Source organism: Nyctereutes procyonoides, unplaced genomic scaffold (genome assembly GCF_905146905.1).
Source record: "Nyctereutes procyonoides isolate TBG_1078 unplaced genomic scaffold, NYPRO_anot_genome, whole genome shotgun sequence".
Classification (NCBI taxonomy): domain Eukaryota; kingdom Metazoa; phylum Chordata; class Mammalia; order Carnivora; family Canidae; genus Nyctereutes; species Nyctereutes procyonoides.
Window position 1 is genome coordinate 7,851,362 of NW_026575037.1, and position 25,567 is coordinate 7,876,928.

General features: G+C 37.5%; 1 protein-coding gene across 1 annotated transcript; it reads right to left on the reverse strand.

Moving 5' to 3' along the window:
* Nucleotides 1–359: 359 nt before the first annotated feature.
* On the reverse strand, nt 360–716 carry LOC129506020 (ATP synthase membrane subunit K, mitochondrial). Its single transcript, XM_055319433.1, has one exon. The coding sequence runs from the start codon at nt 650–652 to the stop codon at nt 476–478; it is 177 nt and encodes a 58-aa protein (XP_055175408.1). The 5' UTR covers nt 653–716; the 3' UTR covers nt 360–475.
* Between the last annotated feature and the right edge of the window lie 24,851 nt (nt 717–25,567).

A 25,567-nucleotide genomic window follows, 5' to 3' on the forward strand; every position in this document is an offset into this window, starting at 1 on the left:
ACCCCCTCTGGGTCCTCGCACCCAGTCTTCATCATCAATAAAGAAGATTAAAATAGCAATATCTAAGATCACAATAGATAATCTCAATAATAATTTTCTGCAGAAAGATACCTTTGAACATAAGATTCTACACCTTAACCAATTATTCATCAACTGTGAGAGCAAAATTAAGGGGTTTTTCATTTAAGCTAAGACTTAGATATTTTATATCTCAGAGACCTTTCTAAATTAAGTACTACTGGCTATGCAATAACAAAAATTAAAATTCCAGAGGAATATGTAAGATAATGGAGGACAGCATAAGCAGAAATCAGTCAACATAACATTAGTTCTAAACAAATTATATAAGTAAAAATTTATTTATTTATTTTTCCAGGTTCATAATTTATTGTACAAATTGAGTATCACATGATGAGTTTACATTAGCTTTTCCAAGCATGGGAACTTAACAGATGAGGTCCAAGTTAAAGTCCATTTATGTTGCTTTCACAGCTGGTGTTTTTTTAGACCTTAATTTGAAGTATAAAATCATCAAAGCAATGCTTCCGTATGTGACCAATACACAATTCATTCTACCTGTGAGAGTATAAGAGTTGAAATATTTTTTGATACCAGTGAAATGGAATTGGGCATCAGTTTCTGGACCTGCCATGATTTCAATCTCACAAAAGGTAGCAATTCCACTGGTTGTGTCCTTCAAGGTAAGCAGCTAACCTGCGGCCCAAGTAAAAATTTAAATAAGAATATGAGGGAAATGGTAGTATCATTATGGGAAGTTTGTGGCTTTGAAGTGGGAGTGAATGAAGAAGACTATTAAGGTTCTTATATTGCTATACTGCAAAGTGCAAATATAATTAAGTTTAGAAATTAACTTTCAGCTGAAGAATGGCCCCATCAAAGATGTCCACATCAAGTCACCCAAATCTGTGAATATGTTACATTACATGGCAAGGAGAAGTTTGCAGACGTGATTAAGTTGAAAAATCTTGACATAGAGAGATTGTTTTATTTTTTTTAAAGATTTTATTTTTATTTATTTGACACAGAGAGAGAGCACAAGCAGGGGGAGCAGGAGGCAGAGGGAGAAGCAGGTTCCCCACTGAGCAGGGAACGGGAAGTGGAACTCAATCCCAGGAGCCTGGATCATTACCTGAGCTGAAGGCAGGAGCTTGGCCAACTGAGCCACCCAAGTACCCCCAGAAAGATTATTTTGATACTAGAGAGCTTGGTTCTTGTTTCATGGAGTCGAAGAATGAATCTCATGGACACAGGAAAGTGAATAAAGGAACACCAGTTTATTTATTTTTATTTTTGGGGGGAGGGACAGAAGTTTATTAAGGAAAGATACAGAGAAAGCTCTCAGAAGTGAGAGGGGTCCCAACAGGGTTGCCACTGAGGGCCTGTAGAGTTGGTCTTTTATTGAGAGCCTCATCAGGGAAGCTAAATCTTTTTAACATATCCACTGATATCAACATTGAGTAAGGACTAGTGATAACATCTTTAATGGCTTACTTCCCCTTTGGGGTCTGGTTATTCTTTGTTGGTCACAGATTATTGTCATAAAAAGATACCCTCCCCGCCCACACCTAATGCAGGGTGGTCTGGCTTGTTCCTTTAGCTCTGGTTTCCTTACTCCTCAGCATTCTTGGGATTTCTGTGAGCCTGCTTCCATGGCCCCCTACCTAGCCCTGTTTGTCCCTAACTCAATTTTAGATGATCCAGGGGGCACAATGTAATGACTAGGGTCTATATAAGGAAGGGGGACTGAGGAAGATCAGGAAGGGAGAGGGAGATGTGCCAACAGAAGCAGAGTTTAGAGTGATGTAGGACCATGAACCAAAAACTATGGGAAGTCTCTGGAAAGTTGGAAAAGGTGAGGAAATAAATCCTTCCCAAGACCTTCCAGAAATAACATGGCTCTACCAACCCATTTTGGACTTCTGACTTCCAGAATTATAAGATAATAATTCTGTGTTGTTTTAAACAAGTATTTTTGTTGTACCCAAGATTGTGAATCCGAGAAACTACCAAGGAGCCGACACGGATGCAAGTGCACGAGGATTTATTACAAGCTCAAGCTTGGGTCCAAGTATACCCGACACAGCGGAGCAGGGACTTGGACCCCGAAGTGGGTTACAGCTGGGTTTTTTATAGGCTGGTCTAGAGGATTTTCAGAAGGGGTGGAGGAATTTCTCAAGTTCTGTTTACATTCTGATATGGGGCTTTCAAGGGCATTGAGCTCTATTCTCATTCTAATATGGGACTTTCTACCGTGAGCATGGGCTCTGTTGTCTTTCTGATATGGGATTTCCTGCCAAGGACATTGAGGACATTCTGCAGTTTTTCCCGTAAAGTTCAGCTCTTATTCACAGGGGCCTAAGATGGCTGTACTTGTGCTAATGCTAAACTTTAGGTGGGATGGCCTTAATTTTCTCGGCCTCCACAGAAGGACAGCAAAGATTGTGAAGCAACAAGTACTCCATCCTGGCCAAACGTAAAAGTCCCACAACTATTTTGTTTTAGGAGAATCTTTATTTAGCATATAAAGGGAATGGACTTGTTTCTTGTTTTTTAACAATCATCTAAGAATCTGTTTTATAATGGGTGAACATAATCCATTTATAGCCACTGTTTTTACTGAAGTAATTGGGTTTAGTCTTGATATTTTAATTTTTGGCTCTCTGTTGACTGCATTTTTTCCACTTTTTTCTGTTTTTCCATTTTCTGTCATTTGTTGAATAGTTCAAATTTTTCTTGCTCCAGTTTTTTTTTCTTAAATGACTTAGCAATTATACATTCTATTCTGATTCTTCCATGAGTTCCCTTTAAATTGTAATGCAAATACTTAAAGCTATTGTATTAGTTTCATGGTGTAGCAAAAAATGGGGAGGCACACTTCCCTGTATATTTTTCAAATTATTCAGCGTGCAAAGATGTGGCAATCAGAAGTAAATAAATGTTTGGTATGTAGCCTGGCTCCTTAAGAAAGATGGCAGGAAGGTTGAAAAAGGAGAAGAGAGAGCAAGAGTGAGGGAGAGTGAGGAAGAGATTAAGAGGAAAATAATAGCGACATGATGGCAGGTTAACAGCAGAAACAAAACGTTAAGTACAGTAAAGAAAGGGATAAAGGAAGGGAATCTTAGTGGGAGATGGAACAATCTACCAGGGGAAGGCTTCGAATTGTTCTAAGTCACAACATCACCTCACAATATGTTAAATAATAACTAATAGAAATATAACAAAATATTGACAAGTCACACAGGGAGAATTTTACACACTTTCCCCAGAAATCTGCAACTCAAGTGGACAAAGCATATACAAGATACTGCAATTTGAGTCAAAAGGTTATGGAATTTGATTAAATAATTTGAACATGAAATCGGTCTCAAGCTCTATAACATAAAGAAGCCAGTTCAGATATGGAGTATATTTCTTTCTCTCAATGCAATAACTTGATATTTTGTCAAATTAAAAAAAGAAATACATTTGGAAAGTAGAAACGATTTGCTAAACAACTTTGATGCTGAAAATGTCCAGAAAATACCTCAGGACTGAAAGACTCTTGTTCACCATAGCCCATGATCCACAGAGTAAACAAAGAGGTACTTTAAAAACATGAGTCAGATCATGTCACTTCCCTGTTCAAACCTTCCATTGGCTTCATGTCTACAAGATAAAAATTTTAACCATGGCCTTCCAGGTCCCATCTAGCTATGTCTCTTCTTCATCTTCACTCATGGTGCTCTTCTGCTACAAGCAAGTCAAGCAAATTTTTTCCTCAAAGTCTATGTACTTGCTGTTCTCTGTGTTTACTATGCCTTCCTTCCAGATTTAAAAAAAAAAAAAAAAAAAAAGGAAGAAAGAATGAGAATTTTTTTCCTCATTCTTGTTCAACTTTACGTCCTGAGAGGGGCATGTGCTGTTCAGTCCATCTCCAATAAGAGTTGAATGTAAGTGCCAAGAAAGACTATCTGCTCCAATCACTGTCATATTCCCAGCAGTGAGAACAGTTCTTGGAACAACTGTAGGTGCTTAATGAATATTTGTGGAATGAATAAATAAAATAAAGTATCACATAATACCTGGGGAACATGGTAAAGCGGTGTTTAGAGGAAATATGTAGTATAGAGCATTTATTTGAAAACAGTGAAGACCAAAATCTTTCAGTTCAAAAAATGAAAGTAAAACAAATAAACAGATTTAAAGAAAGCAGAAAACAAGAAATTAAAAAGAAGAAATTAATTAAATAGGAAACAAAAACTAAAAAAAAAACAAGAAAAGTTTCTCAATACAAGAAAACCTAATGTTAAGACCAGAAAAGTAGAAAATGGTGTGAAGATAATCAGATAAAAAGAAGCCACAAATAAGTGACATCAAGAAAGAAAAATGAGACTCACTTTGGATATTGGATAGATTTTTTTAAAAATATGAGAATACTAAAAAAATGAGAATATTATATATAACATTATGCAGTTTTATAAAATATAAATTACTAAAATCAGCTTGTCAAGTAGTAAAAAACTGGAATAGACTAAGATTCATATAAGAAATGTACTAGTAAATATATAACCCTAAAAGGCCCTGATACCTACAGTACTATGGGCAAGCTTTGCCCATCTTCAAGAAATAAAGATTTCCCATTTATGTAAGTGCCCCAGAATCTAGATAAAGATAGGAAGCTATTCGATTCATTTTATGAAGCCAGGATAAGGTTGATCCCCAAATTGAAAAAGAATGGCCCAAGAAAACTTTAAGCCAATTTTATTCATAAACACAAATGCAAGTAAAACATGATTAGCTTGCATAGTGCGGTGAGTTAAAAGAATAATATTTTATGGCCTACTTAGATTTTTCTCAGAAATGTAAAGATGGTTCTAAAAAATTATCATTCTAACTTATTATTTTTTTTTTATTTTATTTATGATAGCCACACACAGAGAGAGAGAGGCAGAGACACAGGCAGAGGGAGAAGCAGGCTCCATGCACCGGGAGCCCGACGTGGGATTCGATCCTGGGTCTCCAGGATCGCGCCCTGGGCCAAAGGCAGGCGCCAAACTGGTGTGCCACCCAGGGATCCCTCATTCTAACTTATTAAATTAGATTAACGGGGAAGATCATTTGATATCTTAATAGATATTGAAAATCATTTGATAAAATGCAACACCTATTCACAAGTAGACACACACACACACACACACTTAACAGACAAGGAAAAGAAGGAATTTGCCTTATTTTGAAAAAGTGTATATAATCAGGACTGAGGTAAACATACTTATTTGGTGAAATTTTAGAAGCATCCCTATTAAAATCGAGGAGAAGAAAAGAATGGCAGTCTTTTTTCAACTATTTAACATTGTACTGCAGTTTCTAAGAAACGCAATAAAATGAGTTATAAAGATTGGAAAAGAAGAGAAAAACACCTGTTAATTCCAGATGATAGTGATCATCAATACAGAAAAGCTGAAGGAATCTAGTGGCAAATTGTTAGGACTCTATGAGATTTGTGGCCCTACAGTATGAGGTGGTACCTGCCTCACTTCTCCTTGAGTCTCCCTGACTCTCTGTGGTCCAGTCACATCAAAAATTGTTCAGCTTCTTGAATGCCCTCTTATGACACTCAAAGTGTGGACTATGGATCAGCAGCATCAGTATCACCTGGGAGCTTGTTAGGAATGAAAATGCCAGATTGCACTTCAGATCTATTGCCTTTTAATAAGAACCCCCAGACAATTCATATGCACATTAAAATTTGAGAAGCATTACCCCTTACTCTTCCTAGGAACATTGCACGTTTTTTTTTTTTCCTTTTTCTAGGAGATTCTTGCCCACCTTAGTAATTTTCCAACCCAAACTTTTTTTTAAAAAAAGATTTTATTTATTTATTCATGAGAGACACACACAGAGAGAGGCAGAGACATAGGCAGAGGGAGAAGCAGGCTCCATGCAGGGAACCAGATACGGGACTCCATCCCAGGACTCCAGGATCATGCCCTGGGCCGAAGGCAGATGTTTAACCGCTGAGCCATCCAGGCATCCTGAACTCAATTATTTTAACTCAAACTTCCCTGGCATTTCAGCCTGGAACAGGTGCCCCTTATGTGTTTTCTCAAAGTACTCCGTGCTGTCTCTTCATAGCATTTGTCACCAATCATTCTTACTTAGGTGTGTGACTATTTGGCTAATGTCTGGCTCTTCCTCTAGACCACAAGTTCCTTGACAGAACATGTCTATTTTGTTTACTCTTATTTCCAGGGCACAAGGTCTGGCTTACAGTAGGCACACAATAAATCTTTGTAGAATGAAAAGACAAACAGTGGAAAGTCTGATCTACATTGCACCTTTCTCTTGGTTATGAAAAGGACTTTTATCATCACTGTAACTCAACCCTTGCTTCAATTATTTGGTTGTTTCACACGATAGGATAATTTAACCTGAAAAAATGTCCTTCATTTTCCTAAACAAGGTTTTCTGTCTATTTTGGTTTTTGGTTGTCGACATGTAAACTAGTGGTCCTCATCCTAGATGAACTTAAAATCACCTAGAGCTTTAAAATCACCCCCAAGATTGTGATTTCATTGATACAGTCACTGATAAGAATGGTATCTCTGGCACTCAAATGGACAAGCCCTTAAAAGTAAAGTAGATGGAAATGAAATAATATTACCTTTCAGTATTCACATAAGTAAATAACTATAAGCTGATGACCAAGGCAAAGCTTATCTTAATCTATAGTTGATAAATCACAACTTAGAAACATGAAGCAAAAAAGATTTACATATAATTTGAAGGACCACATCATCTGTGTTAGGTGCACTAAGATCGTGATATCTATGCCATATTATTTTGTTTCTTTCCAGGACCTGATTCCTACATATAGCTTTAAGAATTTCTGAATTATATGGGCGCCTGGATGACTCGGTTAAGCGGCTGACTCTTGGTTTCTGCTCAGGTCATGATCTCAGGGTTGTGGGACTGAGCCCTGCTCTGGGCTCCCTGCTCAGTGGGGAGTCTGCGACAGGATTCTCTCTCCCTCTGCCCCTTCCCACCCTGCTTGTGCACAAGCTCTCTCTCTCTCTCTCTCTCTCTAATAAATAATACATCTTAAAAAAAAAAGAATCCCTGAATTATACAGTTGTTATTATTAGCCTATGCAGATATATAAGTAGGCACTAAGTGTCTAGGACTTTTCTGGATCATTTAGATGATCCACACTTTTCAAAAATATCAGATGTCAATTTCTTATGCTTAAGTTACTATGTCTACAATTGCTGGAAAGCGTATCAGCTTTCTTGTCATATATGGAGGGAAATGATTCTAATTCTTTCACTGAATTGTGTCAAATCTACCAGCCAAGGTTGACAAGGAATACTTTTAAAGTTAGGTTGATTTATTGAGTTCACTGGAGTGAAGAGACCCAGTTGGAAGGAACCATGGGGTATACCAGCAAGGAGTCAGGTGGCCTGACAGGTCTGGGCTTGTGTTGACTGGTTCCAAGGAGGTATTACAACTGAAAGGACACATTCTGGATTGGCTAATCTGGAAGCAGAGATGCTTCAACCATTTAGTAAGGTCAGAAATCATTTCCCTTTCTCACCTGAATAACCCAGAGATCAAAACCTTTTCTTCTTCTCTTCTTCACCGCCACTCCACCACATTTAGGAGTCCACATCTGTTAACTCCCCATTGTTTTGTTTTGTTTTCGCTTCTACGTCTATTCTATTCATGTCATGAGTCCTTTTTTAAAAAATAAAAAGTTTGTTTGTTTATTTATTTATTTATTTATTTATTTATTTATTTATTTATGAGAGAGAGAACAAGCAGGGGACAAGGGCAGGGGGAGAAGCAGACCCCTAGCTGAACAGGGAGCCTGATGTGGGGCTCGATCCCAGGACCCTGAGATCATGACCTGACCCCAAGCCAGATGCTTAACTGATTGAGCGACCCAGGCTCCCTCATGTCGTGAGTCTTTATGTGCCTGGTAATTTTCGGTGACCTCAGACTTTGCATCTGAAAAGTTCTTGAAATAATAAGAGTCCTAGGAAGACATAATATTCCTCCAAGATGGATTTACCTTTGCTCCTGTCTGGCTCCTTCCTATTATTCCCATTTTAGGCATTGAGGTAATTCAAAGCTTCAGTTTCTCTGAGGGTCATTTACTTCTGCTTTACCCCAATCTTGGGGAGCAAGTCTCTCCTACTGAGAATGAAGAAAAAAGTTCATGGAACACACTTTGAGTAGATTCTGGACCTAATTCTCTGTTTTCCAAGTCCTGTGAGGCTGTGGAATATCCCATTCTACCTCAGTCTCCTTCTCTAGGATTGGGAAATAAGCCTCCTCAGGATTGGCAAACATCCCCAGGGGCAAAGTGACTGCAAACTCCAGCTTCCGTCTTATGTTCTCCACTGGCTTTCGGCTCAGTAACTCTTCACTATTTGATTAATTCTGAGTTTCCATCAAGCAATTTTTACAGGAAGATTTTGTCCAGATTTTCTTATTGTCTTTCGTGGAAATCTTGGTCTGCCATTCCTAGAAGCACAAGTCCATACCATATAATTTTTAAGAATTAACTATATTTTATTGTCCTTAGAATTCTTTCATAAAATTAGCAAACTAGCTCTCACATATTTATAAACTCTTCCTTAGCAACAATAAATTGTTATTCAGAGCTTCACTCCCCCAAACATGATGGGTAACGAAATTAGTTTGACTTTCTAGAAGAGGAGTTTGGATTTATTTAAAGGCAGAGCCAGTTTTATGAAATTTCACTTTGAGAGACTTGTTACATCCCAGCGCTTCAAAATTAAGTTCACCAGCTCTACATTTCTCCTACTGAGTCCTCTTTAATTAATTTAGAATGTGCCTTAATTAATGAAACATTAAGCACTTATGAGGGAAAGTGTTGTAAACCTTGCACCAGTTGAAGTAACCAATTTATCCATTCAGCTGGTGCTTTTGCAAAACTTGCCACCAAAGAAGGTAGGATGTCAATGATAATTTTAGAGACATTACTTCATTATAAATGGATTGCAGACCATAATTGCTTTCCTTCCTAAACCATGTGTATCATGCACATCTGTTAAAAGAAGGGTTGTTTGCAGTCAATGCAATTTTGCCATTACAAAATTCTCAAAGGGACACAACAACAGAATCCCTTCCAAACTTACAGCTGAAACATAATATTTTTCTTTACCCACTTTCCTGCTGAAGTTAATTTAAATGTAAAATAAGCTAAATAAAGTTTATCGTTTGAAGGAAAATGACCAGTTGGAGCCCCAGGGCCGATGTAGCGGAGATGAAATCTTTCCAATCTGAAACCATTTCACAGTATGATTTAATGGTGACAACATAGAAGTTCCCAGAAAAATATAATTTCCATTTCCCTTGCTGCAAGTGTTCATCCAGTTTGAATTGTTAATATCCCTGAACTTAGACTAACAACAGGAAGAGTCCTGAAAATAAGTGATTTTTCGGTTATTTTCCCCCAGATGTGGCCAGCAAGAGTGGAACAGAATAGAAATGGGCACAATCTGTATTATAAGTTATCTTGGGAAAAGTGCTTTGTGAAAGGCCAGAAGTATTAGAGATTCTACAGTATATATTTAAGAATATTAGAGAAATATGAGACCAGTGGGAATGTTAATGGCCTTCTTTTTTTTTTAAGATTTTATTTATTCATGAGATTTACAGAGAGAGGCAGAGACACAGGCAGAGGGAGAAGCAGGCTCCATGCAGGGATCCCGATGTGGGACTCAATCCTGGGGCTCCAGGATCACGCCCTGAGCTGAAGGCAGATGCCCAACCGCTGAGCCACCCAGGCATCCCTGTTAAGAGCCTTCTTAATGACTGGGCAAACATAGGCCAGATATTTATTCGGAATAATATTAACTAAGAAAGATACTAACCATGGATGAGTATCAGATCAGTGAGTAGACGGGGCAGCCCATCTGTTTCTTTCATTAATAAATAAATTTAAAAAAAATCTTAAAAAAAAGATCAGTGAGTAGAAAATAGGAAAGGAACCGATAGTGGCATTTGATAATATAGTTGCCTCTCAGGATTAAACAGAAACAAACAAAAACACCTCAAAATACAAGTATCTTTGGTCACTTTAAACTTGAGAGGGAAAATGAATTATCAAATAGAGAAATCATATCTGGCTTCCGGCATAGAGGCAGCATGCAGTTGCTGCTTGGATGTTGCCTGCCTGGTCTCTCTATGCTGTTTCTGGGACAAGAGTTCATTATTCTTTCCCTTCTATAAGCAAGCACACCAAGCAAACATAAGCTGCCCTTTCAAGGTTTTATAAGAAGGCTGGTGTTGGGTCTACAATATACCATTTTTTATTAAGACAGAGCTAATTGAGAGTGCATTAAATATTAGAATTTTCCTGAGGAATTGTGAAATGAATCAATTTCAGTAAAGATGAATCATCAGCCTTGGGGAGCCTGGGTGGCTCAGTCTGTTGGGCATCCGACTCTTGGTTTCAGCTCTGGTCATGATCTCATGGATTGTGGGATCAAATGCGGTGTCAGGTCCTGTGCTCAGTGGGGAGTCTTCTTGAAGATTCTTTCCCTCGGCCCCTTCCCTCATTTCCACGCTCTCTCTCTCTCTAAAATAAATAAATAAATCTTTTAAAAAAATTAATCAGCCTTGTTAAAGTGCCGAGGAAAATGATCATGACTTAACAGTTACATGTTTGGCAAAAATTTCCACTCAGTCTTATGCAAGGGCTCTGGTATCAAGTATATATTGCATGTTCTCAAAGAAAGATATTTAATTTTGAATCACAGACCTACTTGAAGATTCCTTCATGATATTCCTTAAAAACGTGTTGATGCCAGCCTGCTATAAGTTCATGGATTTCCATGGTCACAAAAATCTGTACAGGTGGTTGTTTTAATACTCAGGTAGTTATGTGATATTAACACACTTTTATTGGGCTTATCTTATAGGATGGATGGTTTATTAATTTCCTATCACTGTTACGTAACAAATCACCACAAACTTAGTGTCTTAAAATAATACAAATTTATTATCTTATAGTTTTGGAGGTCAGAGATCTGAGAAAGGTCTTATGGGGCTACAATTGAGGAGTAAGCAGGGTTGTATTCCTTCTCAAGGTTCTAGAGAAAGGCCTTTTCTAGTTTGTAGAGACTGGATTACACTCCTTGGTTCATGGTTGCATCACCATTCTGGTTAGATGGCCACAACTTCAGATCTCTATCTTCCCACCTCCCTCTTATAAGGACCTTATGATTTTATATTGGGCCCACTGTTAAAGGTAAATGCAGTTATCTTTAGTTAAAGCAGTGAAAACAGGTAGCCTGGGTGGCTCAGTGGTTTAGCACCTGCCTTCGGCCCAGGGTGTGATCCTGGAGACCCGGGATCAAGTCCCATGTCAGGCTCCCTGCATGGAGCCTGCTTCTCTCTCTGCCTATGTCTCTGCCTCTCTCTCTGCGTGTGTCTCTCGTGAATAAATAAAAAAAATAAAAATAAATAAAGCAGTGAAAACAGATTTTATTCAGTGACTGACTACCAGTGGTAGAAGAAAGAGTTGTGCTCCATTCCAATCTGGGCAGAGGGGATTGGGAGTTTTCAAAGGAGAATGAGGGAGAATAGAGGGGAATGTCTTCAGCATGGTCAGGGAAATGAAAATCAGAAGCAAGAAGTGGGGGTTGGTCCATGTGAATACATCTGGGTTTGTTAACTATTACTCTGCAAAGTTAGGCTCCTCCCTTTCCACAGAGCCTGAGAGACAGGGGCTCTAGCTTCAGGAGTTGACTGGAACAGTCAGTTCTTTTGGCAGGCTTGAGTTTTTTCAAGCAGGCACTTTAAATGGGGGCTAGAGTCATCCTAGGGATGTACCCTGACGCTGCTAGAAACTATGCTAGCATTTGTTCAAGTTTTTATAGACAATGGTTGAGGCTTAGTTGGAAAGAGGGCTCAGAGGACCCTCATTAGAGATTGATCAAGGAGAAAATCCTTGTCACCACCTGGATAATCTCTATCTCAATATTCTTAAATCTGCAGAAATTCTTTTGTCCTGTAAGATAACATATTCACAGGTTCTGGGAATTAGGACCTTGTCCATCTTTGGGAGCCCATTATTCTGTATACCACAGAGAGCAATGATAGAACTCTATCTCCAGCAAAGTATATTTCTGAAGTCAATTTTAAGTTTTGATGGATTTCTATATCTATGGGTGGTTGACCAAACTTCATCACATTCTGTTGAGACAGAAGGACAAATATCTTTAACCCATTTGCTACACAAGGAACTTAAGCTAAGAGATGTTAAGAGCTTCACTCAAAGGTCTGAAATGATGGTGACTGTTTTTGGTTTCTTAGTTACAAGTTTTTTATGCCATTCCGCACCGATTTTAAAAGCATTGCATACATGCGTAAACATGAAAAGGTGAAAACAAAACATACTTTTGGCCTGAAAAAAGGAGTGTTTCAGTGCTTTGAAAAGTAGGTTCAATTTTTATGAAAAGCTCATATCCTCATATTCTGATTGCATTTTGTTTATTTTAATTAAAAGTGTGGTTTAATTTCCTCAAGATTCTAGGTCAATGGACACATGGAAATTTTCTCAACTTTTGGAGCCTTCTTTATGCTTTGCTGAACTTGTCATAGAGGATAATTAAATTCACCAAAGTAAATTTTTTATGACCAACTCTGTGATGACAATGATTTTATCTAGTTTGCAAATTAATTTATTTATTCATGTAATTAAAAAACAGTGAGTATGAACTATAAGAACTCTATTTCCTTAAGAGGTTTTCACATAGGGACTATTTTCTTTCTTTTTTTTTTTTTTAAGATTTTATTTATTCATGAGAGACACAGAGAGAGAGAGGCAGAGGGAGAAGCAGGCTCCACACAGGGAACCTGATGTGGGACTCGATCCTGGGTCTCCAGGATCAGGCCCTGGGCTGAAGGCAGGTGCTAAACCTGCTGAGCCACCTGGGTTGCCCCCTATTTTCTTTATATATCTGCAGCCCTTAGGAGTGCCTTGGACTATGGTAATCAATAATTGATGCACAGAGGTAAACAAGTTTGATGTAGCTAGGAGAGAGATGGAGCACAAGGAGAGTACCTGACTCGGAGGAAAGGGATCATCGAAGGGCAGAAGGTGAGGGGATCCTCTAAGATGTACAGGGAAGTGGAGTAACAGTACAAAAAGTAACACTATAGACCAGATGGAGTTGGGGAAGGACATTGCAAGGGAAGAAGGGAGACCATGGTGTGGATGAAATTGTAGAGACACTCCTGTGACTTTGGTTGTCACACAAAGTGATATAAAAAGTTTTCTCTATTTGAATGTAAGGAGTGCAGGTTATTTCCTTAGGTGTGACCATGTGCAAAAATGATTTAATTATTTGATGCTTGATAAGCCACAGTTACCTATGTTACTATTTATTAATGTCATATGAATCTACTAATAACTGACAAGGTATGAGGTGTGTGTGATATTAAAATTTTGGAAATGACTTCATAATTCTTAAATTGAAGCACTCTCTTGCCTTTGGAAGAAAAAGGAGACTGATTGATCTGCATCATTGAGGTGCAGAGAATAATTGTCATTAGAGGAAGCTTGGAACTTTTGTAAAAATTTAGGTCGATAGTAAAATGAGTTTGGTTAAGGGACTCTATAGAATGCCTCTCAAAAGTTGGCACGCTCAATTCTCTCAGCATCTCAAGCAAGTTAAAAAATTTAATCTAAAGCTGCAAGAATTATAGAAGTTAGAAATTCTTTACTTTTCAATTTTTTTCCTCTGATTAATAGTGCTTAACTCATGAGACTAAAAGTTTTAAAATAAAAACATATTTTTTCGTGATGTGGAGAGATACAGGATATTAAATAATATTTTAACATCAGCCAAGTGTCAATCCCAATGACACTTGTCTTTCTTGTATATATTTCACACGTTTTACATGATCAATAACCTCTCAGTGATCTGACACACTTGAAACGCTTCCTTCCTTTCTCAGAAATGACACCATAGTCTCAGTGTTCAGACCATCTTGACTCCTCTCTCCCAGTCCCGCCCCACATTCAAACCAGCAGGACTCTTTTTCGTGTTTATTTTGTCTCCTTTCCTTGAATGTAAGCTCTGAGGCAGGAGGGATAGTGTCAGTCCTGTTCATAAACAAATCATCAGTGTCTAGACAGAGCAGATACAAAATGCATATTTATTGAATGAATTAATAAAAACATTACTAACCTCTTTTTGTATAAGATATGTATTCTCTTAGATGAGAATTTTTAAAGGTACAGGAAAGTGTAAAAAATCACAGGAGCCCTTGTGATTTTATATCCAGAGATAATCACTATTAATATTCAGACATATTCCTTCTGAGAATCTGAGTAAATATTTTCAGTCACTTTGTAATAGATGCCTAAAAGATGAACTAAAACATCAGAGAAAAGTAATAGATCTTGGTAATGAGATTTTTGAATCTGACACCAAAAGCAAAAGTAAAAATAAAAAAATAAGTGGGATTACATTGAACTAAAAAGCTGGACAGCAAAGAAAACCATCAACAAAATGAAAAGGCAACCTACTGAATGAGAGAAAATATTTGTATGTCAGATATCTTATAAGGGGCTAATATCCAAAACACATAAAGAGTTCATACAACTCAATAACAAAACCCCCAGAAATTCTAATTAAAAAATGGGCAAAGATCTGAATGCATTTTTCCAAGGAAGACAGTTGACTAATAGGTATATTAAAAGATTCTTTACCAGGCAAATGCAAATCAAAACCATAACAAGATGTCATTTCACACCTGTTAGAATGACTATCATCAAAAAAGACTAGAAATAACAAGTATTGGCTAGAGTGTGGAGAAAACGGAATCCCTGCATGCTATTGGTGGGAATGTGATTGCTGCAGCCACTATGGAAAACACTATGGAAGTTCTTCAAAAAATTAAAACCTGAACTACCATATGGTCCAACAATTCTAATTCTGGATATTTAGCCAAAGAAAATGAAAACATTAACTCAAAAGTATATACACATCCCTATGTTGGTTTATTTTTTTTTAATAACAGTTCCATGGACTTATTTGTTTTTAAAATTCAATTCCTATTTAAAAACACACATACTGTTAAAAAAAAAACTACTCCTAATTGTACCATTTAAAAATAATATGAAATAAAAAATAAGAATAAAGGTATGCTTTTCCCACCATCAAAGAAAAATGCTGAAAACCCTGAGACATTTGGTGCCATAGTATACAGAAGCCCCACACCGGCCCATAAGAGACAACTGCTGAACTGTGCATTCCAGCATACCCCTATGTTTATTACAGCATTATTTATAATAGCCTAGATATGGAAACTATCTAAGGGTCCATTAATGGGAGAATGGATAAAGAAATATATGCACAATGGAATATTGTTCATCCATTAAAAAAATGAAATCTTGCCATTTGCAACCACATGGATGGACCTTAATGGCTTTATGCTAAGTAGATAAGTCAGACAGAGGAAGACAAATACCATATGATCTTTCTTATATGTGGAATATATATAATAAAGTCAAGCTCGTGTATAGAGAGAACAAATTGGTGGTTGCCAGAGGTCAGGCATGGGAGAAATAGGTGAACTGTTTTGGGGGGATTTTGGTTTAGATAAATTGAATTTTAAAATCCACAAAAAAAAGAGAGTAAGGAATAGTTCCCATATGTCCTATATCTGGTTCCCTTATTGTTAACCTTTCATATTACTGTGCCATAACTAATGAATCAGTATTGATACAGTATTAAGTAAACTCCATATTGTATTCATGTTCTTTTTTTTTAAAAGATTTTATTTATTTATTCATGAAAGTCATACACACAGAGAGAGATAGAGAGAGAGAGAGAGGCACAGACACATGCAGAGGGAGAAGCAGGCTCCATGCAGGGATCTTGACGTGGGACTCGATTCCAGGTCCCCAGGATCACACCCTGGGCTGAAGGGGGCGCTAAACCACTGAGCCACCCAGGCTGCCCCTGTATTCAGGTTCTATTAGTTTTTTCCTAATAATCTTTTTCTGGTGTAGGATGCCTTCTAGGATATCTTATATTTAGTTATCATGTTTTAGACTCCTCTGTGAGGTTAACTGTGACAATTTCTCAAACTTTCCTTTTTTTTTTTTTTGATGACCTTGATAGTTTTGACAAGCATTGGTCAGATATTTTATAGAATGTTCTCAATTTAACTTTGATATTTTTCTCATGATTTGACTGGGGTTATTAGTTTGGGAAGGAAAATCACAGAGGTGAAGTCATATCAAGAGTATATGCTATCAACATGACTTATATTGATAATGTCAACCTTGATATTCTGGCTAAGGTAGTGTTTGCCAAGTTGCTCCACTATAAAATTACTTTTTTTCTCCTTTTCTATACTCTATGGAAATAAGTCACTAAGTAGAACCTGCAGTAAAGGGATGAAAAGTTATATCCCACCTTCTTGTAGGGGGTGTATCTATGTAAATTATTTTGAATTATTCTGAATGGAAAATTTGTCTCTTTTCCTCCATTTATCTATTACTCAATCCTGTAATTTTGGATAGTATGGATTCATGAATATTCGTCTATTTAATTTATATGTATGTATTGTACTTAATTATATCTAATATATTTATAAATTGTATTTATTTATTGTGCTTAATTAATTGTATCTAATGTACTTATATACATTGGTATTTTGCCTGTTATTGTATTGAATCCATAGATTATCTGGGGAAAATTAATGATATACTGAATCTTTATATCCATGAGCATGGTACATCTCTCTTCATTTTTTTTTTTCTTTTTATTGAATAGAGTTGTTTTTCTTTCCCTTCCAGAAAGATCTTGCACATCTTTTATCGACTCAGTTGCTGGATTTTATATTATTTGCGTTGCCATTTGTATCAGTCCGAATTCATGCAGAAGCTAGAAATCAAACTTGTAAGTAAAGAAAAAAATTAATACAAAAATTTATTAACTAGTAAAAGGTGATTAACTTATAAAAATGACAAAAGAGAACTCCAAACGATACAAAAATAGCAAATGTAGGTAGCAGTTATTACCTTTAGGGCTTAGGGAAATTTTCAAAAGGAAGAATACAGTTAGAAGAGCTTTCCTCCCAAGGCTGAGATCAGATCTCATTGAAGAGAGAGTGTTTGTGGCTCACTAAATAGTGGAGAAGTTCAAAGAGAAGCTAAAGACTGAGCTAGGTGAGCAGACCATTAGGGTGCTAGTGCCTGTCAAAGAGGAATCTCTGTTGAGGTGCCAAAGAAACCAGTTGGTGGGTATGTTACACTACTTCTCCCACACATCTCTGGCAAAAGGTAGCTGCCTTGGATACCAACAAAATTTGATGAAATGTGAGCATCACTGAGTCTTTTATATACCACTAACATCCAAACTGTAGAGAAACGAGGAAGGTACGTCAGAACCAGGAAGACAAGCTCTTTATCTGGTATGTCTTATAGTTTCTCACTAGTGCCCCCTATTTACAAATCCTAACATTGTTCCTGCTGGCAAGGAAGAAGTGTTTGCAGGATCCAGATCTAGATAATGAAGACAAGGAGGGGGGGATGGCTGAGTTGCTCAGTGGTTGAGCATCTGCCTTGGGCTCAGGTCATGCTCCCTGCTGCAGGGACTCATGTCATGATCCTGGGTGCAGGGATTGAGTCCCGCATCGGGCTCCCTGTGTGGAACCTGCTTCTCCCTCTGCCTCTCTCTGTGTCTCTCGTGAATAAATAAAAAAAAATCTTAAAAACAAAACAAAACACCCACATACACAACAAAAACAAGGAAGGGTGGAGGAGGCATGCTATAAAAACATTGTTGTTGTTGTTTTTAAAGATAGAACATCCTCATTATTATCAGTATGTAAAATTATCTTGACTTTTTGTTCATTGAAATTATATCTGGCAACTAAACATAGAATTTTCCCTTTATTATTGGTACATAGAATTACCACGAATTTTTGCCAGTTGGTATACTTGGAAACTTTGATAAACTCTCCTATTAATTCTAACTTATATGTATATTCTTTTGGTTTTCTATATTGACTCTTATATTACCTATGAATAATGACCATTTGTTTTCTTCTTTAGAATCCTTGGTTGTTTTTGTTTTTTTCTTTTTCTTATTGAGCTGATTAGGATTTACAGGACAATGTTAAGTATAATTGGTAATAGTTTTATTTTATTTTATTTTATTATTTTTTAATAGTTGTATTTTAAACATGCTTCTGAATTTGAAGCAGATGATTTCATTGTTTCACCATTGAATATTATATTTATTGTAGTTTTCTTCTCTCTCTCTCTCTCTCTCTTTTTTTTGTAGATATACTTTATAGGCTTTAGAAAGTTCCTCTGTATTCCAAAATCTATGACATTCTCGTCATTGGAGAAATTTTCTAAAGGCATATTTTCAAGAAGAACTTTATTTAAATTATAAGGAGGCTTTATTTAATTTTAGTTTCCCTGAAATTATTAGTGTTTATAGAAGCATAGTTAATCTTATTAATATTTCACATTTAACATCTTATTATTTATAAAAATCCTTATTTTGCTACTTACTTGAATCACATTGAGGCAGGGGGAAAAGGTATAACAGAACATGTTACTTGCTTTCTAAAATCCCTTCTCCCTTTTTTCCTTTTCCTTTAGCTGGGACACATGGCCACTCAAAATAAAAACACATTGCTCTTTGCAGTGGAGGTGGCTATATTACTTTGTTCTGACCAATAGGATATAAGTTGAAGTGTCATGTAGCACTTCATGGGAATTTTATTTTATTTTAATTTTTTAAAAGATTATGTATTTATTCATGAGAGACACAGAGACATAGAGAGAGAGGCAGAGACATAGGAGAAGCAGGCTCCATGCAGGAAGCCCAATGTGGGACTCGATCCTAGGACTCCAGGATCACACCCTGAGACGATGGCAGATGCTTAACTGCTGAGCCACCCAGGCATCCCGTGGGATCTTTTTAAAGAGATAGTGATGTGAAAGAGAGAGAGAGAGAGAGATAGTGATGTGTATCCTTTGCTTCTCCTCCATCTTGCTGCTTAGAAGACAGATAATACCATGGGGGGGGGGGGCATGAGCATGAAGACTGCCCCCTTAGGCTGAGAGGGGAGTGAGTTGGAAAGAGTTGGGTCGCTGGAGACTATACAGACCACAGCCACTGTGCCAAGTCATGAATGTACTTTTATAAAAGAGAGAAATCAGCTTTGTATCTTGTTCAAAGTACTTTTACTTGTGCTTTCTTGTATTTGCTTCTTTTATTCAAGAAAGAGAATACAAACATAGATATATAGTTGCTAATGGTATGTATGTGATAGGATAAACCAGTACATTTAAGAAATGTAGTTACCAATAAGGAGCTGGAGGGAATAAAGTCGATAAAACAGGAATAAAATCTAGATTTATGTGAATATATTTTGCTATTTAGATTTACCCTTGGAATCACATAAATATTTTATATACTCGTCAACCTAAAATATTAATCACTGATATAAAAACAAAGGAAAACGATGTTTGTGTGCTGAGTTAGTGGTATAACCAACAAGGAGAATGATTTTAAAAGATTTTGTAACACAGCAACGTGTTTGTGGATCCCTAGCATCATATATCCTAGTAACAAAAAGAATTGTAAAAATATTTTAAAATGTATTCAATAATCATACTATTATTGGCAGTGTTGGTATTGCTATAGATGCAGTTGTGTATAATTGTGGGATACATTTAATGGCTTCTTTATGTTGGTGTTGCTTAGAATAAGGATTTCTTTTCTTTTGTTTTTTTTTTTTAAAGATTTTATTTATTTATTTGAGAGAGAGAGCACAAATGGGGAGGAAGATCAGAGGGTGAGGGAGAAACAGCCTGACATGGGGCTTCATCCCAGGACCCTGGGATCATGGCCTGAGCCAAAGTCAGATGCTTAACCGACTGAGCCACCCAGGCACCCCAGAATTTTTTTTCATAAGACATGAAGAATATAAATTGAGATTGATGAAGTTAAATAAATATCATATAGTCCTAATTTGAACTGGAGTTAAAAGTATGAATTTGTCTGTATTTTATCTTAAAAAGAAATGTTATGTAGTTCTGTTTATAAAAAGTCCTGAAACAAAACCAAACCAGTAATATTGAACCTTTAGTACCAAAAGTCTTGATACTCTGTCCCTTTCAGAGTTACCAGAGCTTCTTGAAATAACCAGCTGATTCCAAATCCTGGGCAGAAACTGTGCAAAATGAGACTATCCTACTCTTATTGGTAAAAGCAAGCTAGCACTACTGTCAAATACTATTAGGATCATAAAAAAAAAAAAGAAGCGTGAAAGCATGGGTGGGTGAATGGTACAGTCTATCAATAAGGACAATAGCTGCAATGAGGTCAAGCACAAGAAGTTATGTTTACACCACAAGCTAATAATGATGCCAAAAGACAAAACTAAATAAATCTCTTAATGGTTGCCTTTGGAAGTTGATAGTGAAACAAATCTTTATTTTGAAAGAAGCAAATAAAGGGAAAGAAGCATTTTTCTTGCTTTTCCTGATGAAATTTTCCTCAAGGTAATAACTACAGAGCTAATGAGGGGAAACTTGTCTTTTATGAAAGTATTCCCAGTAACGATCATGGAAGGAATGATGAGATGCGCTCACCACCATTTTGCAACTCCCAGTCACAAAAAGAAACATCCAGACATTATGTGCACCACTATCTATGAAATACCCTTGCAAAAAAATTGAAGAGGGAGCCAAATAAAGTTATTTACCTAATTTCTGATAAAGAAGAAATTCAGAAGACAGAGGGACATGGTAGAGGATATTATAGGGATAAAATCAGCAAAATACAGACTATGGGAAAATCTACAGTAAAACAAACAATCTGGTTCTTCAAATAGGGAATCAAAAGAAAATAAATTGATGGAGAAAGACCCTATAAATTAGGAGTGACTAAAACATTATGTCAATCAGTGGACAAGGTATAGATTTTATTTGGATGGTGTTTAAATATTTTATTTATTTATTTATTTGAGACAGAGATTGAGAGAGAGAGAGAGAGAGCAGAGAGAGGTGCAGAAGGGGAGGAAAAAGAAAGTGGAAAGAATCCCAGAAGACTGCATCAGTGCAGAGCCCCATGAGGAGCTCAATCTTAAGACCCTGAGATCATGATCTGAGCTGAAGCCAAGAATCTCCGCTTAACTGACTGAGCCACCCAGGTGCTCCTGGATCCCTTTTAAAACATTAGTGAAATAATCAGGGAAATTTTAACTCTGGCTGTATATCTGCCAGTATTGAGGAATTAGGGATAATATTTTTAGGTGTGATAATGATATTGTGGTTTAGCTTTTGAGGAGTCCTTAGAGACATCCTGAAATATTTATAGATGAAATAACATGATGTTTGAAATTGCTTCAAAGCCAGCTGGAGATGATAGAAGAAGGAAGCTCACATATAGATGAGGCAAGATGGATAATTAATGAAACTGGGTAATTTTCTTCTATTAAACTCTACTGCACATAAGTATATGGTTGACATGCTCTTTAAAGATGTATAAAAACAAAAAAAAATAGTATAAAAACAGGGCAGCCCGGGTGGCTCAGCGATTTAGCGCCGCTTTCTGTTCTGGAGACCTAGGATCGAGTCCCATGTCGGGCTCCCTACATGGAGCCTGCTTCTCCCTCTGCCTGTGTCTCTGCTTTCTCTCTCTCTCTCTCCCTCTGTGTGTGTCTCTCATGAATAAATAAATAAAAAATTTTAAAAAATGTATTAAAAAAAAACAATGCCTTGATCCCACTCCAGATTCCAATTTCAATTGTCTGGGTGGCAGTAGATTGGTGACAAAATGAAATCTAGTCTATGTTAAACAGGAAATCAGGAGCTGCCTGGTTTCTGTTAGGCAGGACAGATTGAAAGGCCACTGTGTAATATAACAGGATGGCCCTGGTGGGAGGTCAGGGGCGTTGGTTTCTGCACTTGTTTTTTTGTTTTTTTTTTTTTAAAGATTTTATTTATTTATTCATGAGAGACAGAGAGAAAGGCAGAGACATAGGCAGAGGGGAAGCAGGCTCCTTGCAGAGAGCCTGATGCAGGACTCCATCCCAGGACCCCGGGATCAGGAGCCAAAGACAGATGCTCAACCCCTGAGCCACCCACGTGCCCCTGCACCAGGTTTTATTACTAGCCAGTTGGTGAAACTAAACAAGTCACTTCACTTCTATGGGCCAAGGAGAGTTTAGGTTTTTGAATTTCTAATATTCTTTCCAACTTTTGTGGGGTATGAGAGAACGAAGTGACATTGAGTATATGATATCCCCAGTCCCAATCATTCTTGCATTTTCTTAACTATTTGTTTTTCCAACCATATAATTCCTTTGGCCTTTGGAATATATGTACTTGTTTCTCATTGGAACCTAACTGAACACCCTGCGCTCTTAGATTATTGGCACTTATGGCCTCAGCGGGCTGTCTGGCGGGCTCCCCATCACTGGCCTCTTCCACTGCTGGCCTCTTCCACTGCACGGACATTTTTTTTAAGACTTTATTTATTTATTAATTCATGAGAGACACAGAGAAAGAGAGAAGCAGAGACACAGGCAGAGGGAGAAGCAGGCTCCACGCAAGGAGCCCAACGTGGGACTCGATCCCGGGTCTCCAGGACCACACCCTGGGCCGAAGGCTGCACCAAACCGCTGAGCCATCCGGGCTGCCCATATTTCACAAATTCTATCACAGTTAAGTAAGGGTGTTAGAGGCAAAAAATTAAACAAATGGTAATAAAGAGTGCTTTTTGTCCTTGAGAATTTATGATTCTCAAGTGAGAGTTATACAAGTGTAAATGGGTTGGTAAATGAGAGGGAGGTGTAAAATATATAATAATTCATAGACATCTGGATCAGTGGGGACGTATCTGAGGCTTGTCAGCAGAGAAATGTCAAGATCCTTTCTGTATATTTGAAATATCTTTGTGGCAGTGGTGTAAAGTGATACAAGTTTAGAGAGGCGGCAGGGCATGGCGGTAAAGAAAAGGGTTTTTCCTAAAAGCTGAACCATTCTTTGTGCTTGAAAGCCAGCTCTGCTGCTATGAGCTGGGGCCTGGGGCAGGTTATTCAGCCTTTCTCTGCTTCAGATCCCTCAGCTGTAAAGTGGAGATTATTATAGTACATTTTTCAGAGGGCGTTTTTGGCATTAAATGAGCTAATAAAAGAGCTGATCAGATCAAATACTGTCTAATGCTGGATGTTAAGGTAAGCACTGTATTTTACACAATATATAATAATTTACTCCGATGATTCACCTACTTTATGGCATAAAGATACTTCAATCAGTGCCAATTTGGAGGAGACTCACATTCCCAAATACAATAGTCTGGTCCTCATAATTCTGCTACATGTAACACAATATTATGTCTTCACTTATGAAGAAGTATAAAATAAGGACACTGCACAGCAAATAATTCCGAGGGGAAAAATGAGACACATGTAGACAATTATAAAAATGTGTCTGGAGGGAATTCACATTAGTTTGAAAATTATGGTGAGTAATTTAATTTGACATATTTTAATCAAATGTCCTAGAATTAGAAGTCACAGCTAAATTTGCTCATGAGGAAATCTCGTCAGCCAAATACACACAGAAATATATTATAATAGAGAAACATGCATTTTTCTTTATTTTAAAAACAGATGTTCTAGGGGTTTGAAAATTTTATTTGTGCCTGTATATCACTTGAGAATATTAAAATCATCCCTTCCTTACATGTATGGAAATCTGATTCACTAGAAGAATCATGACTTCACTGGTTCATGTTTGGAAGGGTTTTCTGATTGCCTTATTGACCCATTCTTGAAACTGTATGTTTCTTTTCCCTCTTCTCTTCTCCCTCTCTTTCTTTTTTTTTTCTTTCTTTCGTGAAGCATAGGAAATATAAAGTCAGGATTTTATTGACTATTTGGAATGGAGACTTTGGTCACCAAGGGTTTTCTTAGTCATATATGGTTTCTTAATTTAAAGATTTGAATTTTAATTGTTTGTTTTATGAAAACTCAGGCTTCATCCCCCTACCCATTCCCTGATCTCTAGTGTCATCCAGCAGACTCTAGCACACTGAGGAACATCTTGTGCTTTATTACTGAGGAGGCAGATGGTTTAAAGATTACACATGAACTTGTATTCTGTGATGTCTTTTGCCAAACAGCAAAACACCTACAGGGGCCCACAGAATGTGGTGTGACTGAAGGGGTGCGAGGTAAAGTGCCTGGGTCATGGAGGAGGTTGATTCCTTTAATAGAATTCCCTGTTAAAATACATATACCGCACAAGGAATGAGTAGAGTTACTGACTGGCCCTGTATTTGGGATCAGTGTGCAACAAAGTACATAACAAAGTTATGAACATAGGAGCCGAGGAAGGGATATGGAGGGGGCAAGTGCTGGATTCAAAGGAGAAGGGTGTTAAAAATATAAGTGGAATGTCATAGTTTAGTCAAGAGCCTGACTGATTTTGTTTTTCTATGTGTATTCTTTAAAAAAATTTTTTTTATTTGTTTATTTGATAGAGAGTGAGCAAGCACAAGCAGAGAAGTAGTAGAGGCAGAGGGAGAAGCAGAGTCCCCACTGAGCAGGGAGACCACGTAGGGCTCCATCCCAGGATCTCAGGATCATGACCTGAGCCAAAGGCACTTAACCTGCTGAGCCACCCAGGCATCCAATGCGTATTCTTTTCTACTTCTTGCCTGCCTCCTTTTCACTGTCTCCATGGGGATGGCAACCACCTGTTCAGATCCATCACACATATTTATCTACCTGAGCCTGTCAATGTGAATCAGAGTCCTACTGCCCTTCATTCGTCTGGTGTCCACATCCTCCTAAGGCTGTGATTGTACAGTCCACACTAAAGACATCTGAGCATTTGAGCTGTCTTCCAGGGATTAATAGGTTCCTCTAATTTCTTCTTTTTTTTTCTTTAAATTTACTTTTTATTTTAGAAAGAGAGAGAAAAAGAGAAGACAGAGCAGAGCAAGTCTGCAGAGGGACAGAGGGAGAGGGAGAGAGAAACTTTAGCAGGCTCCGCAATGAACGCAGAGCATGATGCAGAGCTCGAACTCATGGACCCCAAGACCACGACCTGAGCTGAAATCAAGAGTCAGATGCTTAACAGATTGCACCACCTAGGGGCCTTCTTCTGATTTCTTCTTAAGTCATATGGCACCCTGACCCAGAAACCTGGGAAATAGATTACCATTGCACACAGATGCTCAATAATGACGATGATGATGATGGTAATTAACTGACTCCTAATGAGGACTTTGTAATTTGGACTTTGTGTCCACTATTCTATGAAGTGATTTAGATGTACTGTTTAAATCTAACTATCGGCCTTATGACCTTGGCAACTGTGATTATTCCCATTTTACAGATCAGAGGATTGAGACACATGGAGCTCAAAGTAACTTGCCCAGTAAGTACGACCCAGGAGGTAACTCAGGCTGTGTGGGGCTGGAACTCATGCTTTTAATTCATTCCCTTGAATAAATATGACTTTCAATTGCAGATATTC